The 21123-nt window shown below is 44.9% G+C and overlaps 1 protein-coding gene across 3 annotated transcripts in view; it reads right to left on the bottom strand.

Annotated features, from left to right (window-relative positions):
• DGKD (diacylglycerol kinase delta) overlaps positions 1–18958 on the bottom strand; it is a 55859-nt gene extending 36901 nt beyond the window's left edge. The window contains exons 1-3 of one of the 3 annotated variants that reach the window (XM_030456266.1): positions 18781–18958; positions 3747–3857; positions 3000–3080 (exon numbers count right to left, since the gene is read on the bottom strand). In XM_030456266.1, the coding sequence (XP_030312126.1) occupies positions 3000–3080; positions 3747–3857; positions 18781–18939 (351 nt within the window). In that variant the 5' untranslated portion in view covers positions 18940–18958. Of the gene's footprint in view, positions 1–41; positions 383–2999; positions 3081–3746; positions 3858–11280; positions 11327–18780 lie in introns of those variants that run through there. The other 2 variants (XM_030456267.1, XM_030456269.1) reach the window with 2 other exon arrangements.
• Between the last annotated feature and the right edge of the window lie 2165 nt (positions 18959–21123).

Genomic DNA, 21123 nt, shown 5'->3' with positions numbered 1-21123 from the left:
CCATGTTTTTCAATGCTCAGTTCAGAAAAGTCATCTCTTACCTTCTATGTTCTGTCTTCCTTTAAGCTAGTGTCCAGAGCAGCCTACTCTCTCAGGAAAAAAAATCTAAACAGATTGTTTGACATGCAACTGATAGGATTAGTTCCCTCTGTGGTCAGTCTTTCTGAGCTATATTCCACGAGCTGATTAGCTGCCTGCCTAAGGAGGACCTGGGGTAAGTTTCCTTCTGATGGCAGTGGAGAGGCAGGCACTGCCTGCAACAGCCCGCGGCTTCCTGTCTGCTGCTGAGCTGAGAGGTACTTCCCAACAGAAAAGGGTTTGCAGGAGCTCAGGAGTTCAAGCTCCACCTCTTCCAGTGAAGAACTATGGAGGAGGGGTCAACAGCATGGCTCCTGGCACTCAACAGTGTGCTCTGACCAAACTCCACTTCCACCAAGCTGCCCTCACCTCTCTCCACAGAGGGGGTTTTGTCCTATGGGATCTCAAAGCTCTAATTAAGAGGGGATATTAAGTGAGTTCTGTCAGCCACAGCATCTCAATGGGACTGAATCTCCACACCACTATTTGCTAGCAATAAATGGAAAACATTTACAAAAAAACCCTGTGTGGATCAGCCTGGAACACAAGATATGGACTCTGAAGGATCTGATGTCTTTCCTAGGTCCTTCCCTCTTGATGACAGGTGGGCTTTATTAGTATACACATACATTAAGAATTTTTTGTCCCTTTTGCTTTATACTATTCCTGCACAAGGCAGGAGAGGGTCAATCAACTGATAAGGACTCATGTCATCAGCTGTGCCAAATGCACTGGAAGCAGCAGGCACAGTTGGGACCTTCTAGAAAAGAGCAGATCTTCAGTTAGCACACTAACCTGAGGAGTAAGAACTTGTTCAAACATTTACAAAAATGGTCCTAAGCAGGTGACCCGAAGTCCTTTTGAAGACTCCTGAGATTGTAGCTGTGAAGGCAAGACTGAGCAACAGTCCATGAAGTGTCTGGTGTGATCCCAAATCATCCACTTTTTGGAAATCACAAGAGGTTTTGAGGGCACGGCTGGGAAAGCTCTGCTCAGAATTTAGGGTCAGGGTATGATCACACCCATCCAGTGCTGATGATCATGAGGAGTACAAATGTAAGCATACAGTGAGATCAGGAATCCAGGTTAAAAGATGACCACCCTCTTTGAAATAAATGGGTCAAAAGTACAGGACAACATGGTTACCACTGAGTTTGTACCACAGCAGATCCCCTCCAAGGCCCTGTGAGAGACGGCAGCCCAAGGAAAATCCATCTATAACTAGGTACTAAGGGATCACATGGGAAAAAAACTTACAGCCCAGACATTCCAAAATAATTCACCTTATTGACAGATGATTCAGCAGGACAGAGATGACAGAGATGTGACAGAACTAGCAAGTACTGTATCTACAGTCACCCTGAGAGAAGGGAGGCCTGTTGTGGGGCTGCTATGATTTGTTCCCAGAGGCTTCCTGCTCAGTAATTCTGCAGCCTCACTGCCTGGCCAGAGCCAAACAAAGATTTTCCTTACACCTCTCAGGGGACAGAGATGAACAACATCTCAAGCTCAAAGATGCCTCTATTCATATATTCCCTCTATAGTCATGTATCCATTAACTCTGGGTAGCAGTTCTGAACACTGTCCCCACTGCAAATGGGATGCACTCGTTGCAGGTACCTGTACAACATCAACCAAGTAAACAGCAGTGGAACCCGTAATACACACTTGAGGTCTGCATATTAATACTCACTTTTCTCCCCTTCCTTCCTGCTGACAGAAAACAAATTAGCTGCCAGACTTGCATCCTGCGTAGAAGCTTTACTGGCAGCTGTATTTTTTAACCTTATTCCTCTTTCTATGCAACACAGCCTTTGCTGGCTCCCTGCTCTGGTTTCCTTCTCTCATGGTGCTGCCTCCTTGCACTCCTCATTGTTCTTTTACCAGTTTCTCCTCGGACAGGTCTCCCCTTGTTACCTCTTTGCTTTGGATCCACCTTGCTTCTAAGTGGTTTATCTAGTCCTTTTGTTTGCCATCTCCCTTGTTGGCATCTAAAGGAGTGTTGCTCACCCAGAATCTATACATTGAGTGGTATGAATTCCTGAACACAGGGTAAGTTTCTTCAGAAAGCAACAACTCTTCCATAAACCAAAACCCACCAGTCTTCACTGAAGAAAGCATAGGAACAAAAATAAACTTAGAACACCTGAAACTCTAGAAAAACTGCCTCTGCTACACAACACCCAATGCTGGATGTTTCTGATTTAGAATAAAAGCTCAATAGTGAGTCTCACTGATTTGGAACAGGAAAAAAAAATGCATCGGAGATCTCTGAATTGTAGAAAGGAACCACGTTGGAGAGATAAAGGGGGGAAATAGAGTGCTCTCAAAAAAACCCAAACCAAAATAACATTAAACCAAAAGAAAATGGCAAGAATGAAAGGAATCGTAAGCACTGACAGCTAAGATGTGGTAGACCAAACAGCAGCAAGACTAGGCAACCTTTTGATTTTCTTAGTATTTTTATATCTCATGGTAAACCAGTCAAACCCCTCTGCAAGCCATTTTTGAAAGAGCAGATAGAATTAAGAGGAGAGATTGCTTGCTTTTTTTTAAAGTTTATCATCTGAGCCTCATGCTATAGTCCTCAGCTCGAGACAGTGCACAACAGATCTGCTAGTTTAGTCTCAAAGTAATCCTGTATTTTTCACACCCTGGGGAAGGCAGGAAGTGGCAAAGCCTGATACATTGGCATGGAAATAACCTTTCACTGCTGGACTCTAGACAGGGCAACCCAAGGTATATCCCATGTGCAAGGGGATGAGTTATGACTGCTATAAGAAAAAGTAAGTTTATGATTTTAATTTTTTTTTAATCTAAAAAGGCTTAAAGATTATTCAGATATTTTTAAACTCTGCAACAGAGAAGGGAGGTGAGAGAGAGCTACAAGAATAACGAAAAATCATGCAAAAAAATCCTACCGTGAAGCTGTTGTTGACATTCTTAGTGCTGGATTCTGCCACACTGGCATCTGTCAGATCCACCTCATCAAAGATAATGGACTAGGAAAAAAAAAAATCAAAACCTTAATGAATTACTGAATCCAATGTATAAGCAGCAGACCCAAAGGGACATGTCTGCCCAGCACATTCCATCACAGCCTTTTTTGATCTGAAGGAAAGGCCCAGTATCAACAACATGAAGGACACAGAAGTATAGTTCCACACAGTGTAGTTTGTACTCACCTGTCTTCAGTGAAGGCCATGACTTTATTTTTATTAAGGGACTGTTTATAAAAAAGTAATTTCAGGCTTTTTTTCTTGTGAAAGGAGAAAGATCTCTATTTGACTATCAATGTACTACGCCAGATACATTGCAGCTCCAATTTGATAAATTCTTGCCTGTCTCCTCCATTTCTTCCTTTCTTTGTGCTTTCTCCCTTCTTTCTCAGCTACTATTGATCAGTACCCAATCCCTCCTAAAATGCACAAAGATGGAAAAAATTGTGGAAATATCACTATCAGAGGTCCACATTATGCCTTATTTAAAAACGAAGTGTGAGGCAAAACACAGGGATCTCCTAGTAGCTACAAAATGTGAAGATGGGCTTTCAGAGCACATGTTCTTTTCTCTCCTGAAGACTGCCTTCTCATTGACACCCCTCTAACTCCAAAAGCTCTGTCACTGACTTTCTTCCCTTGGACTCATATGTTTTGCCAAGCCCTTACCTTAGCAGTTTTTGCATAGTAGAGAGTTCGTCCTCGCAGCTTAAAATATCGTCTCTTCCAGCGCTGGAAGGAGCTGGTCTGTTTCATCAGCATCCCCTCTTTTATGACAGTCTACAAAACAAGGGAGAGGGGTCAGGCATACATTTTACTGACAGGTATCTTTTATGTTCTCCCACTATACACCTGTACCAAGGGAGACTGGAGTTTCAGATCAATAATCTCAGTGCCCTCTGCTGGAAGTGCTTCACAAATGCATTCAGCATAAACAAGAGAACTTGGTAAGATTAAACCATCACAATGCTTGATCCACTCTGGGCTGTAATTTTATCCCTCTCTCCAGTGCTACCATGATACCAAAAAAAAAAAAAAAAAAAAAAAAAAATTAACTTATGATTGAATGAGCATTTCCAAGCCTAACAATGGCTAGGGGAGTGTAACAGTTGAACTCACTGAGGTCAGATCTCAGTTGTGGATAACTGTGCCTTTCATTTAATTGGCACCTGATCACAAGCACATATACACCACGGTGCATTTGACCCTATCTCCAGCTCTGCCTTGTGAAATCATCAGTATCTACCTGGCACAGAGCTGCCAAGCCTCAGGCCCACAGGGTGAAGAGTAAAACTACAGCAACAAAGGAGCTCTCTCCAACTTCAGCATTTGGTATTCTTCAGATAGTCTTGGCCCTGCCTCAGTATTCTCTGGCTGGCTGCCATTTCCCAGGGCTGGAGTGCCAAAACTGTCTACGCACACTGCCCTTTTTCTTTTTTTTTCTCCTTCTTTAACTGCTTTATAACTAGACTGACATATCAGCATACACAGTCCCATATGCTCACTCACATACTGTGCATACATAGAGGTATGTATTTAATCCACACGCACTTCATTCTACTTTGTCAAATACAGTTGATTCTTTCACTGAGGATGGATTTTGAATACCAACAGCTACATGAAAATAACCTCAAAAACTGCAGCTTAGAAAGACAAAAGGCAGAAGGTTGGAGCTGAGGGCTCATTCCCCAATTACTGATGGAAGATACAGCTCAGGAACTGCATGAAGTGCCATGTTCTTAGTACCTCGATGAACTCGCTTCTCTCCTCAAGAAACAGCCCCCAGGAACCCACCTCTTGCTGAGAGAGCTCATTGTAATAAACACACAGCTAAAACCCAGGAAACAAACGGTCAGACAGTCTTGTAAGACAGGTTATTCTCCATCTGGATGCCAGGAAATGACACATAACAGAGGTCTCAGTGTAACTCAGGTTTGTAGAGTCAGGTCAGCAATGAGTATCAACTAATTAGAAACACAGCACTGCATGTACACTGCCAGGCTACTACAGAGCACAAAATAAATACTCTTACACAGGGTTTAGTTCATTTTAGAAATCCTTTCCAGGGCATGCTTTTAAACGTGCTTTTAAAATTCTATATATATTTCTAATGAGGGTCTTTCCTTTTTGAAACAGCTGCAGATTTTTTAATACTTTCCGTACACATTGGCCCCTGCCAAGCTCAAAGTTTCCTCAAAAAGCACTTGGAAAAAAATGTTAACTAGAAGAAGAAACATCCGTCTGACAAGACACGCTCCTCTCTTGCAAGACTGAGCCACCCTCAAATGGGCCCTGGAGATGACAGGCCTGGACCCCCAGGGATGCCTCTCCTCACAGATCTGGTGGGGAAAAGCAGGTTCCCAGGTACTGCCAGATCTGAAAGAGCCCCCAGACACAAAAGCCACTACATACCTTCCTCTGATGTTCTGAGGAAGAGGAAAGGCTGAGAGCTCCCTTACTGCCTCAAAAAGGAACACCACCTAGCTTGAAGGTGGAGCCAGACAGCCCAGCGAATCCCAAACCTCACTGCTTCCCAGTGTTTCACAAGGCCACCAGTGTGCTGGAACAAACACTCCTTGGTGCTCAGTGTGCCTGGGTCAATCAGGAATCATGGCCAAACCCCATGGTATTCTCAGCAGAATGGAGAGAGATCATCAAAATGCACAATCAAAGCCTAAGCTCATTAAACAAAAAAATAAAGAAAAATCCCCAAGACACAGAAATGTATATAAAAAAATTACTGTCTCCCACACCAGCTCCCCATAACTCTGAGAAGGTCACCCAAAGACATCTTGGCACCCAAGTTCCTCAAGTCACAGCAGGGACACAGCAGTACGAACACACTTTAGGAAGCCAGAAGGCATCTGGGAGCAGCTTCAGGGTCCTGAAACACACCATAGTAATACTCAGAAACAAGATTTAAAACTAACTAAGAGCTGGTGCTACAGGAAGAATCTGAAACTCAGCTGTGACCTTAATCTGAAGCTTCAGCATATGAGAAAACGGAGTTCAAACAGTGACCCAACATCATCCCTTGCTGAAATGACCCCCGAGACGAGGCCAGAACTGAAGGCACTCATCTGGAACCACAAAAGGTGCATTCAGGCTCCTACTCTGCCATGGACTTTTTTTTGAGATCCCAATAAAGTAATTTTCACTCTTTGCATCTCCCCTCCCCAGCTGCCAAGAAGAACAAAGAGCACTGCCCAACACTGCAGTCCTCCTAGAATATATATATATGTCCACCTGATGAGTTACTTTAACATCCAGTACTTGAGTATCAAAGAGAAATATAAAGCAACAGCATCTGAATCATCATGCTAGATGAAATTACACTTTTCTGCAGCTCACCTTCTCCCAAGAAGAAAATGGAAGAGCGGCAAGAGATTTTCCAAATTAAGACAGAAACACAGAGTGATCCTATGCATCCCTTGGACAAAACCAGGCATGAGACAAAACCAAAAATGAGACAGAGAAAATAGGTTCTGAACTCTGCAAAGCCCTGAACCAAAGTCAGAGAGGAATTCAAAACTGTGTGGAAGACTCTCAGGATGTAAAGCCCAAAGATACCGAGTTAGCCAGAGGTCAATCTGATAGCAGCTTGCAAAAGAGCTCAGCTCTGCTGCAGATACGCCTAAACCAGGGTCAGCCAGAGCCCCATGCTCCCCTGGAGTGCCCAGCAGCACCTTGCCTGCTCAGGCTCCTGCCCAGGGTCAGCAGAGAACATCTGCTGCCCGGCCAGCACCCAGCCCAGCCTCACACCCTGACACCACCCAAGAGCAGCCCAGGGCACAATGCCTGCTGTCCCCTGCTCCCACAGCTCCCACCAGCATCTCTCAGCTCCCAGGGGGTCCTCACTCGGCAGGGCTCACAAGGCATGCATTCCTCCATTCCTCTTTTAAACACAACCCGGTTTTTGTTTTTTTTTTTTAACCAAAAGCCAACAATCCCAGAGGTCACCTTGCCCCTCCCTCAGCAGCAGTTTGTGTCATTTGCCAGCCTCTATCTACAGAAAACCTGACAGCTATGTAAGGGGGACCCAAAAGGCCAGAGAGAGGCGAGCTGTGGCGTGCAGCAGCTCCACCAAGATATTTATAGGCACACAACTCAGCACAGAGCTTGGTGGGTTTGGGCGGAAGGGGCTGAGATAAGATCAAGATGACTTCAATGATTCAGGGATTGCTGCCTTTCTCCTCTATTTTAATTTTACAGCCAAAGGACTTGCTACATGCAGTGGAATGCAGATGAAGAAAATGAACAGGGGAAAGGACCTGGCAGCAGAGAGGCACTGAATGCAATAAAGGGGGGAAGGAGCCCAGCAGTAATTTCTGCTTGCCAGATTCCCTTTAGCTTTTTTAATTGAAGATCTACTCTGATCAAATTACTAGCCATGTAATTCATCATGACAAAAGTAAGACTGCTTCTCCCATAACAAAAAAAGAAAAGCTACTACCCTGAAATATCATGAGGTTTGATGATGTGTATCTGACCAAGGATAAATATAAAAATTGTCTGTGATGGAACTACCCAGATTGCTTCCTACCCAACTGAGCTTCTCTTCAGCATGGTGCCCTGTGGCATGGCACTCTATGGGCAGACAACACCACAAAAATATGAAGTATCTAGGATCAAGCCTAAAACAATGCGCTGCTAGTTTTAACAGTGAACCCCTTTTATCACACTATGAGACAGTGTAAAAAAAATTTACTGAACAAACCGCCAATTTAAAGAAACACTGCACATAACAGAGAATGTTAAGTGTCTCTGCAAAGAACATGATTAGACAGCTGAAAGGTAAAGCCTAGAAAAACTCAAGCATTTCACTATTTATCTTTGGCCTGGAAGGAAAAAGACTTCCTGAAGTAAAAAATTCAGTTTACATGAGCAATGCACAACCCTCCCCCCAGCTCATCCCCTATTAAAGTCTGACATCTAGGAAGAGAAATAATATGTGCTCAGATTTCTCTTGTCAAAACCGGTGGGGAGTTTAGGCCTAATCCTGAAGTAACTATAGAAAAGTTTTCCCACTGACCTCGACGGGAATTGTTTCAAACTTACAGGACTTACATGAAGGACCTAAGACTTAAAAGCCTTGTGTTTCAGGGCTTCCCCCTCACACAGTCCCACCTCATCAGAACATGAAGCCAAACTACCAAAAGTGGTAACTCACAAAACCACCAAGGTACAGCTGTATTTTTTGCAGCGTTACATGTCTGAGGTGCCTTTGTACCCAGGAACCCATTCAAGGAGATCAGAGAGTCAGCCTACACAGATGAAATGCTTTCTATACTGATAATGGGAACAAGTCCAGTAAAAAGTTAAAAGTGATCACACCAGACTCCAGAGTGCATCCCTTCTTCTCCTACTCACCACCTGAAACACAGGAGTAGCCCATCCTTTCCTGAAGCTTAAGCCTCTTGCCCCATTTGGATGTAGGACCCTGATAGAACTGATTTCCTAATCTGGAAAACAAGATTCTGCTAGCCAGACTGAAGGCAACTATCAGCCATACTCAGCTGTCAGGCTGGCAAGTGTCCTTTGGCAGAGAGAGGCCCCAAACCCTGTCTGATACAGACAGAGTTAGAACAATACAACCTATTTTACAGCTGAGATCATGACATATTCTTAGGGGCTGTTATTCAGTGCAACAGATCTGAAACAAGAAATTTTGTTTCACTGATATTTCTGACAGAGAAAAAGAACTGTCTACAAGGTAAAAGCAAAATCATTCAACACTACTCAACAGCAACTAAAGAATCTCACATACCAAAGTCCTCAACATCTGGATTTCTCTGTTTTCCATGTGTCTTCAGAATGTAAAAATTTCAGGGCACAGATTGTTTTTATTTGTATGTACTATAAAACTTTGAGCAGGATCCTGAGGCCAAGAAGCAAATAGCTGACTAAAGAAAGCACCAAATGCATGGAGAAGGAGAAAACAAAATGAAAAAGCATATGCAGAACTGAAGGGCTATCTTTATATATGCTTACTAAGGAATTTTACAGGCAGTTGATCCCAAGGGACTACACAACCTCATCTAGTCACTAACTTTGGGTAAGATTTGGCAAAAAAGGCTGGGAGTAGCTCTGCAATCTTTTGAACAAGGCAAGATAGTCTTGCCATGCTAGGGCAGGAACAAATCAGGAGTTCTGCACCTCTCTGTGGCTAAAACAGTTTTAGCAGCTGGATCCATAAAAGCTCTTTGTGGTCATAAATACAGAAAGAATAATTATTTAGAAATCAAATTAAATACAGTAATCACAATACAGAAACTACAGGAATAAATCTAACCAGCCCTGTAGAATACGACATGAAAGGTCAAAAGGCTAGGGGTTAACAAGCTAATCCGAGAGCAACATCCTTCCACCAGACAGTGGTCACACCCTGGAAATTAACTCCAGGAAGCTTGGAGGGGGAAAATCTGGATTGGAAAAGCAATTCTAAGTATGGGACACACAGAGTGCTACACAGATCTATAGGGAGGCACAAGGAATTTACAGGCTGAATAGACCTGTTTGGAAATTCTACACTAAATGCATTTGGCTCTTGCAAAACTGAAAAACGCACTGAGATTTCGTCCACTGGTATGAAAAGGAGAAGACATTATCTTAGCTCCTTACAACAAAAGGACTCCAGAAGAGGGGAAAAAAGAAAATCATAAAATCAGAGGAATCAAATGTCAAAATAGGATAGGGCTGTGAGTCACGAATCCAGTAACAGCAGCTGAGCCCTCCACTGAAGAAGGGGGCACTGTCTAGCCTTTATTATACATTGGTTAATACAATTTTGTTTTAATAACCTATGCTTTATAAACTGGGAAGAACCCGTGTTCTTCCCACGGAAGCACTTCCCACTAGAGCACTGACCTCTATATGACCACATGGGAGAGCCTGCAAAATCTTCCCTAACATCCATCCTCCCAATCCTCTCTCTTTTCTGAGCTCCAGCTCTGTTACATTAATTGAACTCTGTACTATTAATTGAACTCTGCAACTACTCAGACAAGCAGAGTTCAGAACAGCATGCAGTGATCCATCCACAGCATATCTGAGATGTGACTGCAGCAGGGAATGTAAGCTTATGCTCCAGATCAGCAGTGAAAATCAGGAGTTTGCATCAAATAAAAATACTGAATCGAGTTAGAATCTGCTTGGCACAGATAAACAAATGTTTAAACACCTCACTCTTCATTAGTTCATTCTACAGCCAGTAAACAAAGAATAGGTCCTGGACCCAGCTTCTTTCTAATACCACATTTGGCTGCTACTATCGTGAATGATTCTCTTCTTGAAGGGATGAACACTCAGAGACTTAAAGTGAACAGATTAACAAAGAAAAACAAATTTGAAAACATGTGGAAAGGTCACACACATAGGGGAAAGGCAATACAACATACCAGAGTATCATCAGGCAGCTCCCTGATAAAATGAGCTCAGTTAGAGAGCTCCAAGCAAAGTACTTAAATCAGATGAATACTCTGGTCAGCTACTTAGAAGAGAGAACGAAAAACACACCAGCACTTTGATTCAGGATGAGTTAGTAGCTGGACAAATCCTGGCATGCTAACTGGTTAATCCCTCAGTATGGCTTCCATAGGCTCCAGTTGTCCTTCCCAAACACATTTATCAAGAGACAGGAACTGAGCATGAAGCTCCAGTCATCCCAGCAAACTGTAATAAAGCTGGATGACAAGGGCTCAGATCCATCCACAAAGGTAACAAAATCTAAAAAACAAAGCAACAGCTTAAAAGGTACCTGAAAACTTCGGAATGAACACAATTTTAAAGGGTACTAATAAAACATCATCTTTATACATTTAAGGACAAAACCGAAAAACATGCTGCTATTTTTTCTACCATCTCAAATTACACATACTCAACTACACCCCTTCCTTTAGGGCACTTTCCCCCTACACAGAAACTGTCAAAACACATTACCTGCTGTGAAACCTTCAGCTCTAAGCCATGCCTGTCACACAGTCACAGAATTCTCTGTTAATTCAACAGCATGCTGCTCTGCTCAGTATAACCCACCACGAAATCACAGCACTGAACACAGGACTGTATAATGCTGTAGCCTCTACCACTACCACTTAAATAACGCATTCACTGACAGAGATCCAAGTAATCAGCAGAAGATGCTGCTGCCCAGCTAAGCCCACCCATCTATTTCATCAGCAGGCAGAAGGAGCCAGGCACTTACCATAGCAGCGTGCCAGGGCAATTGGTGTAAGAGCATCAGGCTGGGAGGGGAGATCAGTGCTAGGGCAAGAACATAAGGGAAAGCACATCCAGAATACAGCTGTGGATCTCATCCTCGCAAGCATAACCACCCCATCCTTCCCACCCAGCTAAATGTCATGGAGTTCTTGGCCAAAAAGGAAGGAAAAGCCAGCACAAAGTACTGGTACGAGAACGGCAGGACATGGGAAAGTGAAAGTTACACCTTGAGGAAGAAAACCGAATCTTTGCCCTTGTGTCGAGGAGGCTGAGAGTAATGACAGCTTCCTTCCACTGTGTCTGGACTCCCATCAACTCTGCTACTGAATTCCACAAGGAGCCTTATTTGGTAGTGGTTGGTAGATGTAGGGCCAAATCCTGATTCTTTCACTCCAACTGGTGTTCCAATGAGATTACACTGTTGAAAGCAGAAAGCAGCTTTTGGCCTTTGGCCATTCAATTAATACCTAAGGTATCTCAGAATTTATTTTTATCTCATCTGTAGCAATTATCATTATCATATTTTCCATATTTATGTATTAAACAACCTATGCTTTTAAGTTTTTTTTTCCTCATCCATTTAACATAGTTTTTAAAGGATACTCCAAAGTTTTAAATTTGTTTTTCCATTTTCCCTGTTTTAATCTCCTGCAAATACTTTTGACCATGCCAAGACATCATGACCAGCACCAGTAACAACAAGGAAGATTAGCACAGCCCTGGGAACACTGTTTTGTGAACTTTCAGCTGAACAGAACAGAAGGCACTGGCGTGAGTTCACAGAACACTGTTTTTTAATAAAATCTCAGCAATAGATCTACACGTTGTAAAAGAGCGAGCTGACCTTCCTCAGCAGAGAGCAGCTTGAAAAGCAGGCAACATGCCCTCCCTGTTCTATCAGCCACACTTCTGGCTTTCCAGAACCAGCCAAGGCAGCTGTCCCATGGGTCAAGACATTAATCCAGAGTCTGCAACACCCACATCTGTTCCCAGCTCCTCTGGGGATGACCTGTGGGATTTTGTGTATGCAATACAAGAGCTGTGTATCTCAATTCCTCACATGGAAAACCCAGGTGGCATCACCTCTCCCCACTAGAACATTACATGGCTAAATGTGTTAAAACATGCAGGACTCAAATACAACATGCTGGAAGCAAACATTGTGGAATCAAGATGGTATTTCCTTTTCCAAAGCAAGCAAACTACAACATCAGCATACATATCCGATGCAGAACTTGCCAACTCCACAAGGAGACCATAAGGAAGTAAAAGATTTTGTCCCAACCCAAATGGAGTAATCTTGTGTTAATCAATTACCTAACTCAGCAGTAGTAATCTCTGATCACTGCTGCTGCCTGGCCAGGGGTGTGCTTGGAGCTGAGCTCTGAGCTCCCCCTGGGTCATGGTCCTGCAGGGCTGCAGAACCTAACAGAAGCTTCTTCTTTCTTAAGAGATGTTTGGATAATTTCTTACTGAAACAAGATGCAGAAGCCACTTTGTAGGGAAAAAAACAGTTTGAGCAGAGAGTTGTTAAGAACTCCTTTTAGAACTTGCACATTTCAAACCTTCAGAAAACAAATTCCAAGAAGTATTTTTGCCCTGAAATTTCTGCTGCTGCTGTGACAGTATCTAGTGTAAACTTTAAGCTTTCACGGAAAAAAATATACAAACACCTCTCTTTGACTCATTTCTGCTTTCTCTTAAGTATGCAGGTATATTTGCTATTTCATGAAGAATCATATTAGATTTGTAATTAAAGAAGGTAATTATACTGTGTCTCAAATGGTATACTGGATTTTCAAATCAGGTAACCTGGAGATGGACATTTTACAGTTTTATAATTTTATTTATAATTTAGTACTTCTCTGAAGCAAATTAATTTTTTTTTTTAACAACAGGCTCTGGGTACGGGGAAATACTTTAAATATTTGCTGTGGGGCTTTTTAAAAGGAAAAAAAAAGGAAAAAGCCTCTTTAATATCCATTTTATTTTGTCTCTAATTTTATTTGAGAGAACAATTACTAGCTTGGCAATGTTTTTTAGCAATGTGGTTTAAGTAAACTCAAGTTCTCACAACATGCTTAAGTTTAACGTTAGCTCTCTAGTTCCTGGAACCTGAACTATAGTTAGAAGGAATGAGAAAAACTACAAGTGTGTGTGGTTTTGTGCTTTGTTTGTGGCTTTTTCTTTTCTTTTCTTTTTTTTTTTTTTTTAATAAAGGAAGTAACAGCTGTTGCTTTCACATAGCCTCCAAAACTCCACAGCAGTGAGGCAAACTTAAAGTACACCAGTGGTAACACAGTCTGGGAGGCTTCCCAGATTTTCTCAGAACAGACAAGTCTGAAGAGCATGCAAAACATAATGCAGATTGAGTTATGGGACAGAAACATTTCTGCAGTCATGTACTATAGCCTAAAATCCTACCTTTTTCCTTAGTGCTCAGAGAAGGAACTAGTCTGTTCATGGTGCTAATCCAAGAAAATTAAGAAAATTCGTGTCCTTAAAACTTGTCTTCAAGATGTTCACTTTCAATTCAATCACAAGAACTTGGCTTTTGCAACAAATATCTCTCTTTTAAAGTTAGGAATTCCTAGACTAAAGCTTCTTTACATACAAAAAGGGCATTTTATCTATTAGGCAATAAAAGAAGAAACAAAATGAGCTTTCTGCAGTTGCTCATGATGCCTACTGTATGTTTGAGAACTCAGTTTAGTCTGCCCTGGAAACCTGCACAAAAGCAAGGAGAAACATTTTGTTTCCGCACAATTTTTCTTGCCTGTACACTTCAGGTTGGCTCCTAGACCTCAAAGCTACTGATCAGCAAGAGAATCACAACATCCCATCGTGCAGAAGTTATCTATACCACAAACTGCACAGAAATCAGAAACTCAGAGTTCAGATACTGAACAAAGTCTGTCCACAGCAGGGCAAAGCATAACCCCAGTTTGTTTATGCTGCTTTTGAAAGAATAAATTAACCTGAAGTACTTCAGCTACTGGACCCAGACAACTTCCAATATCCCAGAAAATCTGGGGAGCCACTTGCTCTGTTTGCAACTCTGGTGAAATATACACTGCAAAGTCGTCTTTGAAAGTTCAAGGAAACGATAAATGGATATAAAACCTAAAATACTACAGAGAAATGGTTCATAAAAGTAAACAGAAGTTCGACTGAGTTAGTCTAAACAAGAAGTCCCCTGATGCCACCAAAGGACGTTGCTGAAATCCTGTCTGGTAAACAAAGTGAGATCTCAGTATACCAAAGCTGGCAGGCTGGAAATCACCCCCAGGTGATGAATGAAAGGAGAAGATGGCCTCTTCATCCACTCTCCTGCTTCCTGAGCTCTGTCATGAAGAGCTTGGGATAAGCACTCAAGTGCAAAGGAAGGAGCACATTTTCCTATCAGAGCCCATGAAGGCTGTGGGCCTCCTCCGTTTCACACCCTCATCTCCCAGGACCACTTCTGATGTCACTGTGTCTTCTCCCATGCCAGGTGACAACTAAGATGATATTACCACTGCAGCTGAGTCCTCAACACTGCTTAGAAGGTGGAAGTGGAGCTCCTGTTGTTGCCTCTCCTCACATGCATCATCTTTCTCTCATTTTATTTCATCTCTTTCCTAATTCCCATCTGTTTAAAAATAAGTTATCTCAGCTGACCAGCAGTTTCTCTAGGTGCACCAATGCCATCCTGAGACCAGGAAAAGGCTAAAAGCAGCACACTAAGAAGCCTGATGCTGGTACACATCCAACAGGTCCCAAAATGGCTGATCAAGCACTTTGTGCAGCCTCCACTTCTTTGCCAGCTGAGGTAACAGCAGTTAACACCACAGCTACACCTGATCATATGAGTTTTTTGTTTGTTTGGGGTTGTTTTTGTTTTGTTTTGTTTTTCTTTTTCCCTTGGAGTAATAATCATTAAGAGACTGCTAAACATACTTCTCTTTTATCTTATCTTCCTCAAAAATTCTTTCTGGCAGAACACAAGTAAGCACATTAGAACACAGCACTTCGCTTTCCACACTTAGCTTCCAACTGCCCCCTCCCCTGCTCTTTATCTTCCCAAGGGACAGATGTTAACCATGATTTGCCTTTAGACACTGCATGTCAAAGTCCCAACAATACATGTCAATAATACTCTTTGCCCCACTGCACTACTACCCCAATATGTTTCACTCAAACATGGTTGGGCAACCTGTGGGCTCAGAAACAAGCTGACTGGAGTTTCATGGTCCTGTAAGCAAGCAGATTTATTTTACAGCATTTCTGGGGAAAACAGGTTACAGGCCCAGAGGAAGGAAAACATCTTCATAGTGTTTGTGACTGAGACAAACAAGCAAGTTCTGAGGCACTCCATCGCTACAACAGACTTTACACTCAAGCTGTGATAACAGTAAGCTTCTGTGGTGATTGAAGCACACTTACAGGCATGGTCTTGAGCTAACTACAGCAAAAGATGTGGTCAGAAGAGATTTATATCCTTAGGGGCAAGTAAGAGCCAACCTCCATCTTACTGTCACTCTGACAGACCTGTCCAACAGCTTCTACACCTTATGGTAGTAGTATACACCTTATGTCATTCAACAGACAAATTCAGAATTACATCTGCCTTTACAAAGGAAGCAGGCCTCTCAAAGTCCCTTTCAACACTGTGATTACTCACAAAATTGTCTTTCCTCCTGGCCCTCAGGGAAAGGAAAAAGTATATATATATATATATATATATAAATATATGTATGCAACAGCTCAAAGAAAAAGATGATGATGAAAGACAAAGACATCATCAGGCAACAGAACAATCAATCCTTGATATAATATACCTGGGCTTACTTGGAAAATTTGACACTGTTCAGGTGAAGGTCTTCTGCAGATTAACACACAGAAGGCTTAATAGTTGTAGATGGTATCTGTTTATAATCCTTGTTCTGTAATGTTTGTGCATGTGTTTATGTTTGTGCAGTAGAAGTGGATGGTTTAGGCTTTTTCCAGCCATTCTGACACAGGAAGTGATGTAAAACAGGCAAATGATAAAGTAGGGACACGTTCTGCAATATTGAATTGGAAGTAAAATCCAATGCACCTTTTACCTTAGCATCTCTAGCACCCTGCTGTGAGCAGCACTGAGAAAGTCGTTGTCCTTGCTCTTTATCACAGACACTACCATCAGACTATGGCATCCTTCCTCCCTTCCCACATGGGACCCCAGCCACAAGTGGTATTAAGATATCACAGGGTTCCTCCAATCTCCAGCAAGCCAAATTTCTGATATACTGCACCCTGTGTGCAGGAAAACATCTCAAAACACTTTATTTTTTAACACATCAGATCAGATCAGGTCACCCGGTGCTACAGCATGGCTGAAGTTTGCTTGACATGTTGAAAATCAACCCATTCAGAGGGGCTCACCTCTCTCTGGTGGGGTCCAAAGAACCATCTCCCTCAAACAGCCCTAACCTCGGTGCCCTAACTCAAGGTGTGACAGAGTCAGCAGCACTCTGCAGATGGAGGAAGCAGCCCCATCACATATGACCACACATTGCCACGGGGGTTTTCGGAACTGAGACCAAAGTGGCAAAATGAGCAGCAAAATTATATGTTACATGTTTGAAGGGCAAAGTAGCCAGCTGAAAAAGGATGCCTATGAACAGTGCTTCAGACACTGCATCAGACACTTACTCTCCTTCCCTATGAACACAAGACAAGCAACACTCAGCTAACAGCATCAGCACTGAGCAAGCAACCTGCATCCATGCAGCACCTACTGCACTTGCCTGTGTTTTGGAGACAATGGGAGGTAATGGCAGAAGAATAAGTAACCTGGCATTTCTGAGCAGAAGCATATCACACAGCAATCCAAAAAACATACAGGACTCCGGGGGATGAGGAAAAATCATGCAGTTATGGTAGAAATAGTGCAGAAGAGGGCAACTCCCTATGGGTGGTTCCTAGCCTAAGGCTGAAGGAAATACTTACATCTTCTCTGACAGTAACAATACAGAGGAACTCCTGTTGTACTTGTAGCTGCAGAACACTGGTGCTGCCCCTAAAAATGGCATTACTATTCCAGAATTAATAACAGAGGGGCAAAATCTGACTAGGCCAAGGGAACTAGGGTGCAGTGCTACATGAACAGGTAAGGAAAGCAGGGCAGAAAAAGCTGGGAACAAAGATTAACCAGATCACTCTTTGCCCAGAGACTAAGCAACACTTTATGGCTAGAGAAATAAATAAATAAATAAATAATAAAAAATCAAAAAACCACAGTACAAGGTGGGGAGAATTGACATGCAACCATGAAAAGGATGGGAAGATGCTGAAGGAGGCACACATTGTAGGGATACCAGGGCAATGTCTTTCAGAGCTCAGAGCTCTGAATACAAGACACTGACTTGTGCCGTGTCCCACAGGGCTGCAGGAAAGGGGACAGGAAAGTGCTAATGGGGGACAGTACAACCTGACAGGGAGATATGGCCGGGCTGTATAAGGGCCCTCAGGGAAGACACAGGGTGGTGAGGAGGGAGCCCTTGGCAACTTTAATATGGTGAAAAAAGGAGAAAAGGGAAGATGGAGCTTCAGGGAGTGGGGGGGGACAGGATGTATCAGATAACGGGAGGGGCAGCACTGGGAAGCAGGAGTTCAAATCTTACTTCCATACTCCAAGAAAATATTACAGGGGGAAATCTCGAGGCAAGGAAGAGGTGAGACAGGGTCCTGCTGAACCTGGGCACACCGTTAGGGATGGAGAAGCTCCCTGGCAGGCCTGAACAAGGGAATGGGCAGAAGGTGGCCCAAGATGGGCTGCTGGGGAGCGTGAACTGCGGTGGATCCTGCATGGCTTGGGAGAAGGATTCGGAGCAAATGCAGGAGCCCCCGAGGGTAGTCACAGGGTCGCTAGCAGGAACTGAAGGGCATTTAGGGGGCAGCTGTGGACAAGAACCTCGGAAACAGTTTATTATGGGGATTCTTGAGGAGCGTTTAGGAGCTTGCAAGTCCTTGAAAAGCTGTTCAGGGAGTGAGGGGTGGGGGTGCTGTCGACAAGCAAGTCCCTGAAGCGCAATTTGGGGGTCGCCGGCGCGTCCCTAAAGGGCGGCCCGGGGGGGGGGGGGAGATCCTCGGCAAATCCCGGAGGGGCGGTCTGGGGGATGAGGGGCGAGTTGGGGGGATGGCCGGCAGGTCCCGGAGGGGAGGTGTGTGAGGTGGGGGTCTCCGGCAGGAAGGAAACGTCTCCAGCACGACGCTGAAGAGCAGGGTCGGGGGGTGGGATAGAGGGGGTCCCTGGCAGGCACCCGAGAAAGGTTTTGGGAGGTCTTTGGCAACTCCCCGAGAGGCAGCTTGGGGTCTCCAGCGGGCGCTCTCCGCAGGCCGTGCCGGGCGGGAGGGAGAGACGGCGGCGGCGGCGCTAAGGGAGACGCGGAGACAGAGCCGGCCGCAACGCTTGCCTGAGCCCAAGGCCCTGCCCGCGGCCCCCGCCCGCCGCACGCACCTTCTGGCGGATTTGCCCGGACGTAGAGACTTTGCGGATGAGTTTCTGCGGCGAGCCCGGCTCCTGCTCCGGCTCGCTGTCCGACGACTCCTCCGTAGCGGCGCTGGCGGCGGCGCCGACCGCCCCGGCCCGGGGCTGCGCGGCCCCCTCCTCCGCCATGCTGCACCGAGCGGGCGGCGAGGCCGGGCCCCCCCTCGCTGAGCGCCGCGCTCTGCGCCCGCCCGACGGCCGCGGCGGCGCCCTCTGGTGGCGACCGCCCCTATGGACAGGTGGGAGGCGGAGCCGAGCCGAGGCGGGGCCGGACCGGGGCGGGAAGGGCTGTCAGGCCGCCGGTCCCCGCCCGTCCCACGGCACTGCGCACCGCTCGGTTCGGCCCCTCAGCAGGCAGCGAATACCGCAACCACCATTCGAGGGTTCTTAGCACCGTCTCTGGGCGGGTGCAGGCGTGCCCGTGGCTGTGTGGGGCCAGGGGAAAGGTTTTTAGCTCAGACCTCTCTCATGAAGTGAGCCCAAAAACCTGTCTCTCAGCCCCAATTCTTGTGGTTGATTGCAGCACTCTGATTATTCCACTGGTTTAAAAAACAAACAAACAAACAAACAAACAAACAACCCCCACCGTGGGTAAATGACGTAGATCCTCCTCTACCTAGGTAAGACTTGTACCAACCTCCAGCCCAAAAGGATTCTTTGCACCTGCTCCACTTTGCAGGCACTTTCAGACACACACAGGCTTGCTAAAGAAGGCTCCCCATGCCCAGCACCACTTTATTTTTCAGTATAGAAATACTCGCGTGACTCAGCGTTTCCCCACACCGGTCCTCATGGGCTCCATTAGCATGAAGTAACTCAGCCCTGAAGCCCTTGTTTCTCCAATGCCCCAGCAGCTGCAGCTACAGGATAGAACAGAGCTTCAGAACTGGTCAGCCTCATCTCCGCCCCTGGAAAGGTGATGGAACAACTCATTCTTGATGCTGTCTCCAGGCACATCAAGGACAAGAGGCTTATCAGGAGCAGTCAGCATGGCTTTAGTAAGGGGAAGTCATCTCTGACCAGCCTGATAGCCTTCTGGGAGGATGGTGGATGGATGATGGCAGAGCAGTAGATTACCTTGATTTCATGAAGGCAATTGACACCATCTCCCATATCATCCTTGGAGCTAAACTGAAGAAATGCAGCCTGGATGATTGGTTAGTGAGGTGGAGCAGGAGGTGGCTGAAGGACAGAAGCCAGAGAAATGTAGTCAATGGCAAGGAGCCCAGTTGGAAGCCTGTTTCTAGTGGAGTCCCTCAAGTGTCAGTACTGGGACCTGTAGTATTCAATATATCCATCAATAACCTGGATGAGTGAATAGAGTGCACTGTCAGCAAGTTTGTTGATAACACAAAACTGGGAGGAGTGGCTGACATCCCAGAAGGCTGTGCTGCCATTCAGAGGGACCTTGACAAGCTAGAGAATTGGGCAGGGAGAAATTTAATTAATTACAACAAAGGCAAGTGTAGAGTCTTGCATCTGGGAAAGAACAACACCAGGTATCAGTACAGGTTGGGGACTGAACTGTTGGACAGCAGTGAAGGGGAAAGGGACCTGGGGGTGCTGGTCGATAGAAGGATGACCATGAAGGCCAATGGCCCCTGAGAAGGGGGGTGGTTAGTAGGTCAAGAGAGGATCTCCTCCCCCTCTACTCTGCCCTGGTGAGGCCACAGCTAGAATATTGTGTCCAGTTCTGGGCTCCTCAGTTCCAGAAGGACAAAGAATTGCTTGAGAGAGTCCAGCAGAGTCACCAAGATGATGAAGGGAGTGGAACATCTCCCTTTTGAGGAAAGGCTGTGGGAGCTGGGGCTCTTCAGCTTGGAGAATGAGGGGCAACCTCATTAATGCTTACAAATATGTAAAGGGTGAGTGCCAGGAAGATGGAGCCAGCCTCTTCTCAGTTATGTTCAATGATAGGACAAGGGCCAATGGGTACAAGCTGGAGCATAGGAGGTTCCACATAAAAATAAGGAAAAAAAATTGCACTGTGAGGGTGATAGAGCACTGGCACAGGCTGCCCAGAGAGGTTGTGGAGTCTTCTTCTCTGGAGACATTCAAAACCCACCTAGGCAGCTTCCTATGTGATCTGCTGTACAGGTGATCCTGCTCTGGCAGGGGTTTGGACTAGATGCTTTTTCAGAGTCCCTTCCAACCCCTAACTTCATGTGATTCTGTGATACAGCTGGGATGCCATGAAGCTGCACCAGGGGAAAGCTCGTCACCAAACCCGTCAGTAGAGAGCTAAAGCACAGAGCCAGGCACCAATAGCAGCTGTGTTCCAAAGCAGCAGTTTCAGAGATGCTGCTTCTGCCA

Source organism: Calypte anna, chromosome 9, assembly GCF_003957555.1.
Source record: "Calypte anna isolate BGI_N300 chromosome 9, bCalAnn1_v1.p, whole genome shotgun sequence".
NCBI lineage: Eukaryota > Metazoa > Chordata > Aves > Apodiformes > Trochilidae > Calypte > Calypte anna.
This window is presented reverse-complemented; position numbering and strand designations above follow the sequence as displayed.